Source organism: Lytechinus variegatus, chromosome 12 (genome assembly GCF_018143015.1).
Source record: "Lytechinus variegatus isolate NC3 chromosome 12, Lvar_3.0, whole genome shotgun sequence".
Taxonomy (NCBI): domain Eukaryota; kingdom Metazoa; phylum Echinodermata; class Echinoidea; order Temnopleuroida; family Toxopneustidae; genus Lytechinus; species Lytechinus variegatus.
This window is the reverse complement of record NC_054751.1, coordinates 22,869,388-22,889,997: the sequence shown is the minus strand read 5'-3', so window position 1 is coordinate 22,889,997 and position 20,610 is coordinate 22,869,388. Positions and strand designations below refer to the sequence as shown.

The 20,610-nt window shown below is 35.3% G+C and overlaps 1 protein-coding gene across 1 annotated transcript; it reads left to right on the top strand.

Annotated features, from left to right (window-relative positions):
- The first annotated feature begins 3,781 nt into the window (after positions 1 to 3,781).
- On the top strand, positions 3,782 to 19,206 carry LOC121425155. The gene is made up of 11 exons (XM_041621154.1): positions 3,782 to 3,866; positions 6,174 to 6,376; positions 6,862 to 6,955; positions 7,435 to 8,484; positions 9,211 to 9,417; positions 10,850 to 10,935; positions 11,634 to 11,788; positions 12,697 to 12,770; positions 13,437 to 13,668; positions 16,560 to 16,662; positions 17,683 to 19,206. Exons 2-11 carry the CDS (start codon positions 6,207 to 6,209, stop codon positions 17,885 to 17,887), a joined length of 2,376 nt encoding a protein of 791 aa, XP_041477088.1. The 5' UTR covers positions 3,782 to 3,866; positions 6,174 to 6,206; the 3' UTR covers positions 17,888 to 19,206.
- Positions 19,207 to 20,610: the final 1,404 nt, after the last annotated feature.

The window sequence follows — 20,610 nt, the reverse complement described above, 5'->3', positions numbered from 1 at the left end:
ATTAAAGCACCAGAATTGTTACAAGAAAACATTTTTTTTTTCTTCTGGAGGCAGTTGCTCCTTCCTCGAAGTTCTTAAAACTTTCAGATTTTTTTTATACCAATCTTATTGTTACATTACCTGCAACATCAGCAACAACATCTACCGCAATAATGACGAAAATAATACCAATAAAATTAATGACAATCAACAACAATTATGAGCGTCATAACATATCTATTGCAATTGTTCAACAAAGTGGAACTTACAATTAGTCCTTCTGATAAGTGCATCAGGGGCTGCGGAACCGCGGGGGTTGAGGGGTCTTCCACTCTGCACTTATTTTCACTAAACGCTCATACAAAAATGTAAACAAAAATCTGTGGATCCCTCCATTTTCTCAGAATCTAATTTTATGTTGTTTATGATAATTTTGCTTACATAGGCCTATAATACTCCGTGTTTTGTTTAACTTTTACTTATAGATAAATATATATTGTATACGCCTCAATTTATTTTATCTGGATAATTTCATTGTAATTATTTCGACCACATTACTTTGTTCTGTTTAAAATCAAATAAAATAAATTGAAATAACTTGAAAAAATGGAGACCCCCTCCCCACACTCTCGAAGCCGTTCCGCTGCCCCATGCGCAATTAGCACGGAACGTGAAAATGTTCATCGTAGGTTTGCTGTTTCAAATGCGGCAAAAACAATGTATGATTGGGGTGTAAATGGATACTAGTATATACAATAGTCAAGAATCACAATAAGTTTCGAATCTTGAACGGTGTCATTCACAGCTCTGGTGATCGACACTCACCTGTGCCACCATTAAACCAAAACTTCTTCTTCCTATAAAATATCACTTACCTTTTATCTCTGTCGAACTAGACAGACCAGAAATGAATAAGAAAAGAGATGCGACGACGAATACAACCCGGGTGCAAATCATACTTCTTGAGGATGTATATAATTATAAAAACTTGTTTTTTATGTTTTCGGAGTAAAGTATCCAAATTACACACTCAGCGATGCAAAACAGGCCTACACATTGATAAAATGAAAAAGACACCTTACTGTACAGGAATCAAAAGCGAGACTGTGCATGCGATCTGAAGAGCTTCAAAATTTATCTCCGTAAAAAAGTTTCCGTTAACAAATTGTAATGAAAATTACAATTCATTTATCAATTTTCTTCTTGACGTAGTATGAGTATAACAAGGTGTCTGCTCTAAATTCGCTGTCTATACTTGTTACAAAATGTTATATCTCATCATATTGTCAGAAATATGACCAGTTCTCCGATTTAAAGCCAATAATAGTTGAAACCATATTTTTATGATTATAGTAGGTCCATGATTATAGAAGATGCATGAATAAAATACAATAGAAGATTTTGTACATGGCGAATTGATTAGCACTGATACATAAATCAGGTCTGTACAATGTTAAGTGGGGTGATTGATGTTCGTATTATGATTCAATTTCCATAATGGATATATAATATACAGTTTATTCTTCTTCTGGCTATTAGGTGTAACATATGTATGATTAATTAGAAGGTGATTTTTTTTTTCAATTAAAAATGAAATTTATATATTAAATGTAGATGTGAGGAAATGATCTGCAGCAAAGTCCTTCAATAAAAAAAAATCCCATAAAATGTAAGAAAATGTACTTGTGCAGCATGTAGAATGCATCATTTGCGCACCCCATAAAATGAACGTTTTTTCATTTTGTTTTGATTTGTTTCTTTGTTTTTTGTTTTTACTTGTCAAAGTTTTGTGGGATGAAACGTCCGGCAATTTCATTGATGACCCTTTTTTTCGTCAAAAATTTTCAGGCAAATTGATAATTCCGACCCAGTCTGGATCTGCGCCTGCTTTATCATTATCACTACCATCACCACCATCATCTTCATCATCACCACCACCATCATCATCACATCAAAATCATCTTCATCATCATCATATTTAAATTCAATTCACACATGGACGTATTACAAATGATTCACACAACTGAGATTGAAAATTCATAAAATGTATGTTTAAAGAAAACCTTGCCTTTTGAATATCCATATTTTTTTTTCTTGATATTTTCTTCTATTTTTAAATTTCTTCTTCTTCTTTCAATGTAAAATCTATCCTTATTATTTTTGCATCAAAACAATTAATTTCACATTTTTATGATCTGAATATCATCTCCGAGGAATTCCATTGAAAAAAAACCTCACAAACAATAAGAACACAAAGTAACAAAAACAAGGAAGTTCACAAGGAATAAAAAAAGAAGTAAGATTTCTCAATGTGTTATACCCTATTTGCTAAAGTAGGCCTACGTTTTAAAGTAATCGTGTACAAAGAGCGTGTGCACCAAATTTTAGCACTTTTTGAGCTTCATCTATGGCCTATTTTCCCAAAATTATCGCAAATAATGATGCGCATGTTAATTTTTTTTTGCAGGATTTTGCGATCAACGGCCGAGATATGAGGAGGGGCGGGGGTCTTGGCGGGGTCTCCCCCTTCCAACAATTTAATACTAGCCCCGGGGTGAAGGTTTATGGACTAAAATGGTGGTATTATGTCATGGTATTGTTCATCAGATCGATGGAGGATTAACTATCCATTTATCGGAGGTGCCATGACGTATAGTTTTTCACCCCGTTTTCACCTTGATCCAATTTCTAAAATTCTTCTTTTGTAGAGGTTTTCGATCATTCCGAATTGAGACATATCAATGTCATGGAATTAAGATATCCTATCGCTCTCATTGGTCCCGATTTTTTTCTTATGTCATAGAAATATAGACAGACCGACAGTTTGTGCCAAGGGGGAGGCGGGGGGGGGGGGCATCCCTATTATTTTTTAATTTATGGAAAAGGAGGGGAAAGTGGAGCTATAAATTGTGATGCAAACTTCAAATTATGCAAGGCAAGGCCTTGTCAATGAATTAATCCAGGGTCTTGTAACACAAACCAAAGTAATTGATCTTACACTTGATTTTTACGATTGATAATTCAATTCTGAACATGCTTATAATTGAAAACACCAATTATTCAAAAAAATATAGGCCTACATGTTTATCATAATGCTTGTGTATCTTTTTTCTTATTATTACTGTTTACTTTTTTATATTGTTACTGAACAGGGTCAAGTTGGAGACCACTAATTCGGTAACTTTGAGTTTGATTTTGAATTTATTTGGTTTATTCACTTCTATATGCCTATCCATCTTTTTTTTCGACATCATACAAATCAATTGCATATATAAATACAAATCAATAATTGAAAAAATATATAATGAGCTTATACACTTGCTACATGGTAATAATAATAAAACATTATAAATAAACAAATATTAAAGAAAAAGCAAACATTTTAGAATGCATGCCACCTTGCATAAAAACCATCATTCATCATGAAATATAAATAAATATCGTTTCAATTTCAGAGACATGATTAGATAAGTAAATAAATGAATGAATATGAATGCATTAATGATTGATAAATAAATGAATAAATAAATAAATAAATGAAGGAATAAGTAAATGAAGGAATAACTGAATAAATGAAGTAATAAGTAAATAAACAAAGAAAAACAAATAAATGCATAACTAAATCAAAGGTGGGTGTATAATCAACAAACAAGTGAACGATGTTTTTAAGATTTTGGAAAGTATTTTTTTTCTCTCTGACCTATAGTTTAGCAACGCCTTCAGCACTCTTAACCAATGACAGACGGTTTAATAAAAAAAGAAGGAGCAGCAACAATGACTTTGACCAATCACAATCGCTGATACTGAGAACCGGTTAATTTGAATATATTTTGTCGAAAGGTTGGATTGCAGGCGCTACTGAAAGAAACAATTCTCCAATAATCTTTGTAAGCACACTCATATTAGTATTTACGGTCACTTTTTGTGTTGATTGCCGTTGATTTTAATAATTTTTGTTATTAATGAAATGGTATCTGATTTGTGAATAGATGACGTGACAAGCCCTAACGTTAGTTAGATTTTACTGAGAATTGATCTCGTCTAGACTTTGTGTAGTCCCAGGTGTTGCGTTTCATGTACGGTTACCTCGAGCGAAGTTCGTGCAGGCTCCACTCCACTGATATCTGATTCGGCCTTACCGCTGAGACGGTGAATCAGCTCAGTCCGGATATTTCGAGTCACAAAGGTGGGATGGAAATCATGTTTATTGTAAAAATTAAAGAAAAAAATATAACGAGAAAGATCGATGAACAACTTGAAATGGCCTTATCGTAATGTTGTAACCGATTTTTATTCCAATTCCCGATCCGATTTTCCCCTTTTTTCTACATTTTTCCGAACTCTGATATGTGACCAGTGGGGAAAAAATCAGATCAGAAAAACCAAAACATAACAAGACAAAAAAAAAACACACATGGCGACATGTTTGCCGTCAAAAAGCGCTGGTGATTTGTTTTGATCTCGGACAAAAGCGGTGGAAGGAAAAGAAGATAAAGGAGAAGAAAATTTTTTATCTCCGATATTAGTGAAGGGAGGTGGAGGAGAAGATGATGATTTGTTTTGATCTCCGACATAATCGGGGAAGAACAAAAAGATGATGATGAATTGGTGATAATTTGTTTTGATCTCCAACAAAAATGGAGGAAGAAGAAAAATAACAAGAAGACGATGATATGTCATGTATGTTTTGATCTTAATTAAGCGGAGGCAAATAAGATGTAGTTGAACACGCTGACATGCACAGTAATATTCATGACTATCTGAATATGTTTCCTCTAAGAGTTTACGATTACATCCGCCATCACTACGATGTTGTAGAGTAGGTGAATTATATCATCGTTAACAACTTTGGATAATAGTGCATCTTTTTCTAGAGGTCATGCGACCTTTAAGAGTTTACCATTACCTCCGCCATCTCTACGGTGTTGTAGAGAAGGTGAATATCATCCGAAACAACTTCGGATAGTAGTGCGTCCTTTTCGGTAAGTAATGCGACCTCTAAAAGTTCACGACGGACTCTGCCATCACCACGATGTTGTAGAGAAGAGGCCTATCGTTGATCAGCGGTAGTGTCGCGCGCTGGAACGTCATCTTCTTTGCCTTCCTCCGATTATGTCGGAGATCAAAACAAATCATCATCTTCTTCCTCCGCTTTTGTCGGAGATCAAAACAAATTCTGCCATCAGTGTAGCTTGCAGCATTTGTCCACATGCCGGCCACATACAAATTTTAATGTATTTTTTTGTTTTTGAATATCTTCCGATCCGATATCCGAACCGAATTCGATTTTAGGAGCAAAACTTTCGAACCGAACTCCGATCCCGTAATTGCTCTAACTTACAACATTACCTTATCGTGAATCGGTGAAATTAAAGTCACCTCTCTTCAAGTTGTGTGTGTGCGCTCATTCAAAGTCAATGGGAGTGGAAAGAAGTCACCGCCATTGATGAAATAAATGGCAGTGAATGGACTGGTGACATAAACCACGATAATGCCCTTAATATGTTACTCTTCACCCGTATTTCCCTCCGTGTCCATGAGGCTCCGGTTTTCCTCAAAATTGGTGATTTTGGGCCAGTATTTGTTCTCACAGATATTTCACGGCTGATTTCAAAACATCGCATGTGATCGCAATCGGTTTGACCTGCGACCGATCAGAACCCAGGTTTTTTTTTTTAGTGATCATGAGCCGATAGAATCAAAGTTTGACTAGTCTAGACTTACAGGTACAGTCCCGGCTTTAGGGTGAACTCCCCCTGTCAAAAGGGCAGAGGCTGAAGGGCATACATGTATTTCTAGCGATGCTATAGCTACAGTGGGCGGCAGTGGTCGGGCACAGATTTCTGACCACTACTCATGAAGACACTGTTTCTGTCCACCAATTTCAAATTAATAGTGTTTCAAAACGTACATGTAACTTCTTGCAAAGAGGATTGCATTCATTTTCATCTTTAATCTTGTTTTATTTGCATAATTTACATTAAAGTAAATCTTATATTTGATAATTAATTTATTTTCAAAGATTTGCTAATGTCAGATTGTTATTGTATTGATGTTCCTTTTCTCTAAACTTTAAGACCACTAACTAGACATGAAAAAAACTTTGTAATGCCAAGCAATTTAGCAACCACCACTAAAATGGGTCTAGCTTGAACACTGATTTCTAGATATTTATTATTTTGTTACAATTACAGGTGCTGACATACCAATCAGAAATACGTGGCACTATGGCCTTTGATGGGCGGGTCGTAAAGACCTATGGACGCCTCAAACAGAAGACAATAAAACAAGACAACTGGATTTCACCAAACCTCTTAGCAGGACGACGCAAGATATCCAACGTTTTCAGCTCACCCGATAATGATTCAAATGCCTCCTCAGATGCCGCTGCAATAAAGTAAGGATGTACTTTAGTAGGTAACCAGTCTGGGGATGCTAACACTTCATTCTTTAGGAGTCTAACAGAAATCAAATTATTAACCAGTTATATTTGGTCATTAACATTTACCAAAATCCTTATTTAATTCTTCAGTTTTTCATTATAGTACCTTTAAAGTTTACATGTAATACATATCTAAAAAATACGGTGGGTTCTGTGGCTTGTACAATAGGGAGATAGAATCGGTCAAATTCAATCGTCGCTGCTAAATGCAATATATGGAGTAGCCTGACAACCAGTCCATACCTGTTTGCCAATCAAAAATGTTGTATGAATATCACCTTTTTGAATTCTAGAGTTTAAACATCCCAGTATTTTAAACTGACAATAAATGTGATTGATTCTAAAATAACCCCCTTGCAATTTTCTTTATTATTATCTTTTTTCAAATCAATTTTTCAGTGAAGTGATATAATTCTTGTCTACAATGTTTAACTTTCCAGTGTGTCAGAGAAAGAAAACATTCTTCCTGCTGATGTTGTTGAAAGTAAGAAACCACAGAGAAAAGCAGCAAAGAAAGCCAATGCCGCACTTGAGGTAAGAGAAAATCATTGAATGGTCATTGGCAAACTTGGTTATTTTTTACTTTTGTAGGTGAACGGGGCCAAGATTTCACCATAATGACACCCTTCCAAAGCTTCTCTTGGAATAGCTGGAAGTAATTTCATGATTCAAATTTCAAAGCTCAAAATCCCTATACATTTTATTTTTGTCATTCATGGTTCAAGGCTTTGTTTATCAAAGAACATACAACTCTTTTAATTTTGAATGCCTGTTATTAGCATCTCATGCAATAAAATTGTTAATTGCCAAGTTAGCAAAATGTAGACTACCTGATTGAGAATTGATTTAATAAACTTGTAACAATAAACATTGACAGAGTTGAAACTTCCCAAGTAAAGGGTAATGCTTTGCCATTTGAAATGGGAGAACTCTGAATAAAATGCAAAGAGTGAAGAGGTAAAGTTGCTATTTTTACAAGTTTGTAAATGATTGTCTGTTTTTCTTATTGGTAGGGATATGCCAAGGAAGATAATGATGGAAATACAGATGCATCCAAAGAAAAGAATTCAAAAGGGAACAAAACTGGAAAGGACAGACAGTTCTCTAAACTGAGCCGGCAGTACAAGAAAGTCAAAGCAAACAGCATAGAGGAAGAGGAGGAGAAAGACCTTGATGTGTTAGAAAATAACATGAAAACTGGAAGGATATTGAGAGGGAAAGTGGGAGTTAAGGCACCCAATTCTTCATTTGATTTGATCTTCAATATCGCAAAAGAGAAGAAAACTAGTAGCAGTAGTGATGATGCGACCAGTCCCATCTTGAATGAAGAGATAGTGGATGGGTTAACACTTGGTAGTGGGATGGTGGAGACCAGTACACCATGTGAAGCGCATCAACGTAGCCTCGGTCAATCTCTTGGTAACAGAGGCTGCATCACAAGACGCAGAGCTAAGCGTGATGTCCCATTCTCGCCAGGCAGTCATGGACGTCGACGTGCGAAACGTCAGAGGGTTGTCGTTCCTCAGATCTTAAGCTTCAGTGATGATGATTCATTTCTCTTCGCACCAAGAAGGTTAAGGACTAGGCAGCATGATCAGGTGGCAGAGGTGGCATCTCGTCTTTCTGCTATCCATCTAGATGAGTCTTCGGTGGATGATTCCTATGAGCTTTGCAGGACTCGCGAATGCAGTGTGAAGCTGAGCAGGATATCCAATGAATCCATAGAAGAGCTCGGACATGGTTCCATGGACCTGTTTGATGATGAGGACCATGATCGGGAACAAGATCTAGACCAGGATCCAGAACAGGACCAAGGTGCAGATTTTAAGAGTGGGGTCAGACTCCGTTCTTGTCAAGTTTCTTTGGAAAGGATATCGCTTAGTTCTGGCATTTGTTCTGATGCAGCAGAAGTATCAGGAGACCATGAATCACTGTGCCAGTCAAAGAACAATCATCGGCGCTTCCCTCGAGAAAGGAAAGATACCATGTTAGATGAACCAAAAAGTATCAAGACACCTTTAGTCAATAAAAGTATCAGCAGGCTTGCTCTTGACAGCTTCAAGGTATGAATATTTCTTTTATAAGATAGGAGATTACAAACGTGGTTGAATTGATAGATCTCTAGGGTTTTTTGTGAGAAATTATGTGCCCATAATCCCAAAAGAGGTTGAATTTGTACCATAGGGCAAAACCATGGATTATGCAGATTTCTAGTGCTTCCCTTTTAGTGCCCTTTGCTACTGTAAGCACAAATGGAATTGGATTTTTCTTAGTGTCTGCGATGAAATAAGCGTTATTATGTACAAAAAAATGCTATCTGATAAGTCCATGGTTTTGTACCATGGTGCATCTAAAACCTCTTTCAAGAATACAGGCTATTGGGGTCTAGTTTCATGCTTGGTGATTATGATTGACTTTTATAATATATGGTAAGCTGAAAAATTATACAATTTGAATGAAGACATCTTGAAGTAAAGACAAAAATACACTTAATGATGAAGGAAGATCACATTTATATAATTTCAGGAACAATGCTGTCTCTCCCCCTCTTTTTTTTTTCATTTTGAAGGTGGGGGGCGTGGGTTCAATTTTATACAGACTTAATGGTACAATGGTCATGTACATGCCTATAGTAGTGTTGATCATCATTATATTGATAATTTGTTGCAGAAAATCAGAATAATAGCATTAGCAACTACATGTACTATGTCTCATGAAAAACTACACTACACATTTCATTTGCTAGCCTATGAATCTTTTTCTTTGTTATGCGTTTTTACACAAATCAGGTTGCCCTTACGCCGACTAGGAACAGGAAGACCGGCAAGCTGCTGTCCCCTAAATGTAAGGTGCTCGCCCAGTGCGACCAGGAAGATTTCATCACCTTCTCAGCTTGCATACCGTCAGCCATGATGAAGAAGTGTGTCAAGATTGGTGAAGGGGTCTATGGTGAGGTCTTCAGGACCACCAACAGTAGGAAGTCTGTTGCTCTCAAGGTAAGACTGGTTTCATGGTTGTTGTCCAAAGATTATAGGTGGTATTCTAATAGCGCTTAGATATGGATTTCATGAAAAGTGATTAATTAAAGTTAGTATTATAGCCATGGTATAGTCAAACCTTGGTTAACTTAGACCACACTTTTATGGAATGCCAATCGTCAACTCATTCACCGATTCCAAATTTTTCCTGCCAGAAAAGGTTGTTGAATTTATTTTGTCATAAAAATTAGAAAAGGAAAATACAAGGAATTTTTAGTACTTGATAGGTAAGATGTCTTTACCATGAATGTGGGAGAAGTTTTGTGACACTCAGCATCCATAAAAGTGTGGCCTAAAATTCTAGTTTAGACTAGGGCTACACTTGGGTTTAAAGATAAATTCCAGTTCTGGTAACGATCTCAATAAGACTTTTTATAGAATCCAATATAATGACCACCCAAGTGTCTGTTTGTATGAATAAAAAATATGTGCGAAAGGATTCTGGAAGAAATTGTGTAATTGCTGAGAAATAAGCAAAATAAGCGCAGATTCGGGCACTTCCTTCAGGTCTTTATTCCAGCAATAATAATATACACTGACCTGCGTGTACCTATCTGTGTTGGCGATCTTCAGTGTGATCGTTTTTCAGCTTAGATTTTATGATTTCACAAAGTTCAGTTTATGTAAATGTACAAATCTAGATCCATGATGATATGATATAGTAATACTTAACCTTGGTTTTACAGACTTTCTCACAAAATCAGTGTTTTACTGCAACTACTTTCATTAGCTTTAATTACCAGAATATGGATCTATGTGTTGACTATCAACAGTATAACAACCTTAAACTCTCAGGGTACTTTAATTTTCTAGGTTGGTAGAGCCAGGAATGTCCATGAATTATTGGTGAAGGATCATCAATAGCAAAGAATTATTATCTGTTGCAGTCAAAGAAATCTAGATTCTAGATTGGTGAAGGCCTAGAACATCCTAGGACAATGAGTTCAGGATTATCAGTAGTTCTATGGTACTTCATCTATTTGCCCTTAAAATCTTCAGTTTTATGATTTTATGAGAATTAGATTTGAGTAAGGCCAAAACAACACAATTAAATTGCATTTTGGGATCTACCATACTATTTTCAAGAGCCTCTCGTGTTTTGATTGTCTTGTTTCAGTACAGTCAGAAGTTTAAAACTTCTGACTGTACTGAAGTTTAAAAAGAAAGTCCAATACTGTCTGTGCTGTGGTCTTATCAAGATTTTGCTTTCAAGTATATATGTGGTTTCAATATAGAATCACATTTCAGAATATATTCAAAATAGATGCGAGAATGATGAGCAATTGAATATTCTCCTGTTGAGCATTGTACACTTTTATGCATCATTTGTATTTATCTTTGCTTCTCATTTGTGGTTGATGGTTTGAGATTCATTCATTTTCTGTTTCAGATCATACCTGTTGAAGGGGACTTCCCTGTGAATGAAGAAAGTCAGAAACCATTTGAAGAGATCCTCCCTGAAATTGTTATTTCATGGTCAGTATTAATTACTATTACCTATACAAGGCAACTTAGCAGATAAATAAAAGTCATATTTTGCTTGCTACTTTCAATCCGAGACCAACTAGGTAAACATTTGCCATGTTGCCCTCTCCGGACAGTTACGTCACAATTGCTTATTAATGATTACTTCCGATAAGGTCGTGAATAACCTGAAATCAGAAGTACATGTAGTGATAAGCAAACAGGCATATAAATTGTTCCAAATAGTAGCTTGAATTACACATTGTACAGCCTTAGGTAATAATATTAATATTGACTGGCTCTTCTTTCGGGAAACATCAAATATGTCGCCCTTAAGAGAACCATATTGCCCTCGTCCAAATATGATTCTGTTGCAGGCGACATATTTGATGTTACCCTCAAGGCCAGTCAATATTATGTAAATATGTTACCTATATATTCTGATGGTAGATCAGAGTTTTGGGTGGCTTAATATTCTAGCCAAGTGTTTGGGAGGATAAAATATTGTGCGTTAATAATGGTTTGACCTCCCAAATCTTTGTGTGCTCAACATTCCCGTGACAACTTTTTACTGTTTAAAATTATTTGAGCTGCTAATATTATATGCACCTACGTAGAATCATTTTTGCACTTGACGATCAATTTTATTCATAAGTGAAAATTAGGTTGAATCAGGATTCACTATCATTTTATTTGTCACTGATATACAGGGAGCTAAGTGTACTTCGAGAAGGTGAGGATACCATGACAACAAACTTCATTGGAGTCAATCGTGTGTCATGTGTCAAGGGGTCATACCCTAAGAAGCTTCTTGATGAGTGGGACAAATATGACGACAGGAAGACCTCGGAGAATGATAGACCTGGTAAGAATATTAGGTTTAGCTTCTTTGTTTTGTTACGAGGGTTTTATTATTTTATTTATTTGTATATTTATGCAGGGTGCTACATAACTTTTTAGAAGCGCTTGCCCAATCGGATAAGTAAATTTTTAAATAGTTGGAATATACTTGCCCCAAAATCTATTGCACTTGCCCGAAAAAAATCCTTGAAATTTTTTTTACCTCTTCAAAAGAAAGTGTTGCAGTTTTAAGTTTTATTAACCATTGACACTTTTCTCTCTTTTGACATGAACCGATCTACCTTGTTATTGCATTTTTTTTTCCAAAGTGATTTTATCTTGCCTGCCATGAGCAAAATTATGGTCAATATCAAGTATCGACCCTAATTTTGGTCATTCTACTCTGAGAATTTTGCTTTCTACTGTGTGAATTCTGCTTGCCCAATTTGGGCAAGTAGTTTTGGTCTTTACTTCAATCATTTGCCTGACTCTAACTTTTACTTGCCCTTGGCAATCGGGCAAGTTCTTATATAGCACCCTGATTTATGATATACAGGTCTGTATTCTGTGCCTCCTCCTTTACAATTATGAGCGAGGTCATGTCTGATGATGGAATTTCAAAGAATTTTTTCAGTTTAGTTGTAATTCAAAATTTTATTTTTTATGATCTTTCAAATTTTCATAAAATTATTTGTGAGCAGTTACCCACATGTACCATTTTTTCATTGTTATATTGAAATTTGATTCATGTCAAGTCTAATGGTTTATAAATTTGAAGTGGAAGGAAAGATTTTGTTGCTTTTGAAATGATAACATTCTGTTTTATTGCATGGTATTAAGCTTTTTTTCACAATTTTCTTTTCATCCTCCTTTTCGGCTGTCAAAGACCCTCTTCCATATATTTAAACTTTGTCGACATATCTTTTATCCTAGATATATTTCCAAGTGATCAGTTGTTCATCGTCTTTGAGTTTGCCGATGGAGGCAAAGATCTTGAGAGCTTTGAGGTATGCATAACTCACAACTGGACATCATCGTGCAATAAAGAGGTTTAAAGACACATGTCCAACCAACCTTGGTGAAGTGACATAGACACACTCATTGATTGCAAATTTGGGAAGTGGAACATAGCCTTTCAATAATATGCTAACTGCCAAGCCCAAATGACCTCTGTCATACTGTTGGTAAAATGACTCTGTGAAGTTATTGACACATCTTTGTTGGCATTCAACAAACATTATATGCATTTCACAGATAATTTCACCTGTAGGATACCTGAAAATTGTGTAATTTGACAGTTATACTTTGGTCATATTTCCCCTACAGTGGCCATACAGCGAGTCAAAAACAGCCGTTTTATCCAATTTTATTAAGACCACCTCTATGTAGCTAGTACAAAAATTGTTTTCGACTCGCCGTACGGCTGCTGTAGGGGAAATATGGACTTTATTCTGACATTAAGTTGTCATCTAAGATAACCAACTCTTGGTCATCTACTTAAGAGCGTAATGTAATGTTTTGTGCCAGTCAAATATTTTTGATGGCTTAATGCAATTGAGGGAAGACACTAATGTACCTTCTTTTATTTCCATTCATGCTTTGAGTGGTAAAGGTAAACCCCCTTTTTCATCTGCCAAGAATATAACGTGAAAGTATCAATTATCTTCCGGCAGTTTGAGAACATCTACCAGGCAGTTAGTGTGATAAGACAGGTGACCGGAGCCTTGGCTGTAGCCGAGAGAGAGCTGGAGTTTGAGCATCGTGACCTGCATTGGGGCAATGTGCTGGTTGGAGACACCAAGGATGATCAGGTGACCTTTATGCTAGATGGTCAGGTGATCTCTGTAGAGTCACATGGTTTGCACATCAGCATCATTGATTTCACCCTGTCAAGATTACAGAAAGGTATCTCATTAACCCTATCTAGGCCGGGGTATTTTGGGAGTTCATATGGCCGGGGGGGGGCCTCCCAGGCCCCCCCCTAAGATCTCGGCCGTCGACCGCGCGATCGCGCCGAAAATTGGCATGCTGGTTGCCTGGGACATAATCTCCAAGATTGTATAGTAATTTTTTTCGTGCGAGTCGCTATTAAGTGATTATGCTAATTTATGCGTAATTAGTATGCGAAATCATACTTTTTCCTCTAACTCCCTAAATAAAGCTCCAAATGTACTAATTTTTGGTATAGAAACTCTTTGTGGTGTTCTTAGCAAGTGTACATGAAAAAAATTGCGATATCAAATCATTTTCTTATGTATTTTATTGTTTTTTGCAATTTCTTATGTATTTCTTTGTTTTTTGACCTTTTGTTTTTCATTGTTTTTTCAATGAAATTTGTTGGGGACTCTTCTGTGATCATAAAAAGCATAAAATAAATACATTTAGAGCAGCAAAACTAAAAATAATCATACATTTATGAATTTTGGTTGAAAACACAATTTGCATTGACTTTGTACACGAAATCACGTTTTTGAGCAATTTTCGGTCTGACATGCACTTACATAATGTTGCGTAATTTCGGAACCACGTACCCGGAGGATGCAAAGTTGGTCTCAAAAGTTGCGCAAGACTTGAAAGTAAAAAGTCAGCGAGTGGCGCGGTCAAAAAATTTCGCGCGGCGAAAATATTGCGCGATTTGTTGAGGGGGGGGCCTCCGAGGCCCCCCCCGGCCTAGATAGGGTTAAAGGTCAAGTCCACCCCAGAAAAATGTTGATTTGAATAAATAGAGAAAAATCAAAGCAGCAAAATGCTGAAAATTTCATCAAAATCTGAAGTAAAATAAGAAATTTATGACATTTTAAACTTTTACTTATTTTTTGCAAAACAGAGATATGCACAACTCTAATAAGAAAGTCTATGATGTCCCTCACTTACTATTTCTTTTGTTTTTTTATTGTTTGAATTATACAGTGCGTCCCAGAAAAAACGAAACCGAAACTTAGTGATGATTTATCGCAATTAAATCATAAATAAAATAGACAAATGACCTACCAACGTAAAGCTTAGAATCTCCTCTTTCATCTTGTACTACTTAGATTGTTCATCATTCACGCTTGAGTGAGCAAAAACAATTCAAAGAAAGGATGCCAAAAACTCATTTGGCAGGGTGTATCTAAATTTCAAAAAGAAAGTCACATGACTAAAAAGTTCAATCTCTATTATTTGATACCTTAATCACAAAAAATGGTCAAGAAGTAAAAAAGTTATAATCCCTCGAAACAATGCTTGTATTTCCATAATTTCATTAAATAAATGTGTTTTCACCAGTTTTCCACAGAAGCTATTGCACGGTAACAAAAGAGTTAATGCATGGCAGATTGTCAACAAAACGGAGCGTCGAGTGAGTTTGAACGCTAGCCTGTAAAACCTCATTTTATGAAATTATTGAAATTCAAGCCTTATTTCAAATAACCAGAACTTTGTTATTCCTTGACCATTTTCTGTGATTGAGGTATCAAATTAAAGAGCAGATATTGAACTTTTTAAAAATGTGGTTTTCTTTTTTAAACCCAGATTCGGCCCGCCAAGTGACTTTTTGGAATTCCCTTTTAAATTTGTTTTTGCTCACTCATGCGTGAATGAGAAATAATTTCAGTAATTTCAGATGAAAGAGGAGATTCTAAGCTTTAAAATAATAGGTCATTTGTCTATTGTATTTGTGATTAAGTTATGATAAATCATCAATAAATCTCGGTTTCGTTTTTTGTGGGATGCACTATACAATATTTCATTTTTTATAGATTTGACAATAAGGACCAACTTGACTGAATCATATAGTATTAATCAATGCTCATTCCACATGTTCAGGGAGTTATTAATCGCTGTTTCACTTGACAATGAGTAAAAAATTAGAATATTCCCTATTTCATGTAATAAAATGCAAAAGAAATAGTGAGTGGATGACATCATTAGTCTCCTCATTATGCATACCCACCAGGATGTGCTTATGACTGTTTTGTGAAATTAAGCAAAACTTTAAAATGTCATAACTTATTTCAAATCCGATTTTGATGAAATTTTCAGTGTTATGCTTGTTGGATTTTTTTTTAAATTCAAATCAACTTTATGTTGGGGTGGACATGTTCTTTGAAGCTGTCTCTTTAACACCTACCACTGCAATCTACTATACATAGTGTTCAATAAATTCTTCCTGCTATTATTTGCATAATCATATGTAGGCATCCTTATTTGTTTATGAACATGATTTCCACAGTCAGGGATATTTACTACAAGAGAATCTTATCTTACAAATAAATCTCCTCTTGAAAAAAATGATCCATTACAAATAAATTTTGTTTTCAGGTTCTGTTTATTGTGTCTGTATTCATTCCTCTTTTTATATCTGATTTCTTTTTGTGTGTGCCTTTGATCTATTATAACTTTGATGACTATATATATTTATATATATATATATACAGTGAAACCTGTCTATAGTGACCACCCGAGGAAAACACAAAATGTTGCCTTTATAGACAGGTGGCTGCTATAGATAGGTTCTTATACACACAATCTGCCTCCATGGGAAGCGTTTTAGTGGTCACTATAGGCAGGTGGCTGCTATAGACAGGTGGCCACTAACACAGGTTTGACTATATATATATATATATATATATATATATATATGTGTGTGTGTGTGTGTGCCCGAAAGCTTGATGAAAACGGGTATTGACCTTGCTACGACCCTCTCCATACTACTGATCTCAAATATATATATTTATATACATTATTATTTTTCCTATTGCCTGCCCAAAAAAAGTATGAATTCTAACTATATTTGGATTTGTTTTTGTCCTCAGATGAGTGCACTGTATTCTGTGATCTCGCCGAAGATCCTACTCTGTTCACTGGAGAGGGCGACAAACAGTTTGATGTTTATCGATCTATGAAAGAACACAACAAGTAAGTTTCTCTCAGATAGCCTGCTTGTGATGTTTTGTCTTCAACAGGTTCATTGTGCTTTATTTTATCAGTGATGACCTACTGTACCTTGATTTTGAGGTAGGATTAGAATAGACCTGAAGGTTAAGGTTCGGTATAGTTAGTTAACTTTAAAGGTCAAGTCCACCCAAGGAAAATGTTGACTTAAATAAATATAAAAAATCAAACTAGCATAATGCTAAAAATTTCATCAAAATCGGATGTAAAATAAGAAAGTTATGACATTTTTAAAGTTTCGCTTATTTTTCACAAAACAGTGATATGCAAAACTGAGTGACATGCACATGAGTCAGTCGATGATGTCCATCACTCACTATTTCTTTTGTTTTTATTGTTTGAATTATACAATATTTCATTTATTACAAATTTGACAATGAGGACTAACTTGACCGAACCATATAGTATTAAACAATGCTAATTCCACATGTTTAGGGAGGAATTAATCATTGTTTCAGTCGGCAATGAGAAGAAAATGAGAATATTTCATATATAAAATACAAAAGAAATAGTGAGTGGATGACATCAGTCTCCTCATTTGCATACCAACCCGGATTTGCATATCACTGTTTGAGTGAAACTTAAAAATGTCATAACTTTCTTATTTTACACCCGATTTTGATGAAATTTTCATTGTTATGCTTGTTGGATTTTTCTCTTTATTCAAATCAACTTTTTGTTCGGGTGGACTTGTTCTTTAATAGTTGACTAAGATGGTAAACCATTTCCATGAACATCATTTTCGTTTGCTATGAAGGATGAAAAACACACTAGATATTACAAATTCCCATGATTTTAGTGTAATATTTATAGATAATTTTCAACGTAAAGTCTCTTGAAAAACTCCAATGAGGGAGTTGTTTGAATTTCATTTACTTCTTCAATTCGTTGGTTGTTATTATTCATACATCATTTATAATTTTGTGAGTGCAGCAATGCAATGTATCATTTGTGTTGATTTTCTCATTTATTTATGATTACCAGCAACAAATGGGAAGGATTCCAACCCAAGACCAATGTCTTCTGGATAGAGTATCTCCTGGATAAGGTGATCTGGGAAAAGAAATACCCTTCAGACCGGAGCCAGCGGAAAGTCCTAGGCCAACTCAAAACCCTGGTCAGGGAAATTCAAGAGTATTCCAGTGCAGAAGATGTGCTAAAGAACAGTGACCTGTTGAGTATAGGGTGATTATCATCATCAAGAGATTTAGCTAGTATAATCTTTGAGGTCATAGACCAACTCAACCCTGGTGAGAGAGATCCGAGACTAGTATTCCAGCGTAGAGGATTACTTAAAAACTGTGATCTGTTGAGTATAGGGTGATTATCATCATCTAGAGACTTAGCTAGTACATTCTTTGAGGTCTTAGACCAACTCAACCCTGGAAAGAGAGATCCAAGTCTAGTATTCCAGTGCAGAGGATTACTTCAAGAACTGTGATCTGTTGAGTATAGGGTGATTATCATCATCAAGAGATTTAGCTAGTATAATCTTTGATGTCGTAGACCAACTCAACCCTGGAAAGAGAGATCCAAGTCTAGTATTCCAGTGCAGAGGATTACTTCAAGAACTGTGATCTGTTGAGTATAGGGTGATTATCATCATCAAGAGATTTAGCTAGTATAATCTTTGAGGTCGTAGACCAACTCAACCCTGGTGAGAGAGATCCGAGACTAGTATTCCAGCGTAGAGGATTACTTAAGAACAGTGATCTGTTGAGTTTACGGTGATTATCATCATCTAGACATTGAGCTAGTACAATGTTTGAGGTCTTAGGCCAACGCAACCCTTGCAAGAGAGATCCAAGACTAGTATTCCAGTGTAGAGGATTAGTAAAGAACTTTAGAGACCCCCGGCCTGTTTAGAGTTAATTAAATTTTCAGCATACTGATTCATTATAAACAAGCAAGGCGCGATTTTAAATTGATATTTAATTATCGGAGAGGTTTTTGATTCAGCCGGCATTGCATTATTACTTGTGTTGATTGCACTGTGCTCGCAGTGGACCCTGATAAAGTGTCTGCGCCGTTGTATCACTAGACTAGGGCTGGCTGCCTGCCAAACAATCAACATATCAGAAAATTTAGGTGAAAATTTTCATAAGTTATTCACTTTTTTTCTTTTTTTTCTCATATTATGTGATGTTGAATAATACAGGTGGAAGGATATAAAAAATAGATAAACAATGGCTCATCCTCTGAACAAACTAAAACTATTCACACTTGGGAACACCATTCTTCTCTTGAGCCATTTGCCCTTGGGAGAAGGGTACTATTGATGTTCCTTTGATGTGAATAGTTTTAGCCAGATCCTCAAGCATCATGGTATATTTGCACACCCATGGTAGTAGTGCTCATTGGCCAATCAAATTCAAGTATTCCTTGAAAGTTAGCATTGAATGGCAAAGTTGCTTCACTTTAATTAGACCATATTTCAATTCTTTTATTTCATTTCCACTCAAAACATAATACAAAGTAATATCAAGCAATACAAATCAAGTACAATTTTATAGAAGGGCATTCTTACTTCGTAAAAAAAAAACACAGTATAATACAGAGCATAAATGGAAATGAGGGGATCCACCAAAAAGCAAAGTTTGTAACGTGTGGATCCCCCTTGGAAATGAAGAAATTATAGTTGACTTATTCTTCTATGCGTACATGCATGTATTACAGGAAAGAAAAAGAGAACAAAAGAAATCATATTGATGCAAACATAATTACTGAACAAACGCAAAGCTTTAATGTTTTCACACAAAGAGGTTTTCATTGCCAAGGATATGTTGCGAACGACAGAAGAAAAAAAAAAATGTAGATCCAGGGTGCCGTAACACAAAGGTTAACGATTAATCGCTAAATGAAATGACCAATCAAGATCCTTGTTACATGTGCACTTTGCTAATTAGACTGACTATGAACCAATCAGAATTGTTCTGTGAAATTAGCGATCAATCACTAACAGAGCTGCCAAGTAGTACGGATTTTCAGTATTTAGGGCTGAAAATGAGAAGAATACTGATGGCTTCATGCAAAATCCTGATTTCTCAAGTTTCAGTTTCATGTGTTGTCCTATGGTATTTCTTTGAAAATACTGATTTCCTCACCAAAATACTGATTTTCAGCTTTAAAAAATCTGAAATGTTCTTGTTCAGGTTGGCAGCTCTGCACTAACCTTTGTGTTACAGGACCAAAGAGTGTCCTTTGCAGGGAATCAATTTATTTCTGTTGGGTTAATATTCATTTGCCTTTAATTTTTACATGGGGACAAATTATTTTTTATAGTGTACCTTACCTTAGATTACAATAATGATCCTTGATTTAAAAATAAGATATGTCTTCCACAGCCTGATATGTGCAATTTTTATGAGTTGAAAATAAAAGCCTGTTTTTGTTAAAGGAGTACTCCAGGTTGTAAATCTGATTTGAACAGATAAAGAAAAATCAAACGAATAAAACACCAACAATTGTATTAAAATCAGACTATGAATGACACAATTACAACATGTTTAAAATTTGCATTATTTGGTGAAATACTTAGATGCATGTCTCTATAAATATGCAATGAGAAAGCTGATAATGTCATATTCCCACTTATTATTTTGTATTTTATTTAATGGATTTAAATTTATTAAAAATTTATCTTTCCTGAAGATTGAACAAATATTGGATTGACAAATTGTGTAATGTGTAAAATAATCTTTGCTTCAACTTATTTAGTTACAAAGGGGACAATGCATGAAAATGTAAAATGAATAAATAATTTAAGTAATTATGACTTCATATAGTATCATAATAAAATATGAGAGTGGGGACATAAGATCATAAGCCCGCCTATTACACATTCATGATACAGTGCTGTTTTCAAAAAAATTTGCTTAACTGTAAAATTCAATAAATTTGTTTTCAGATTTT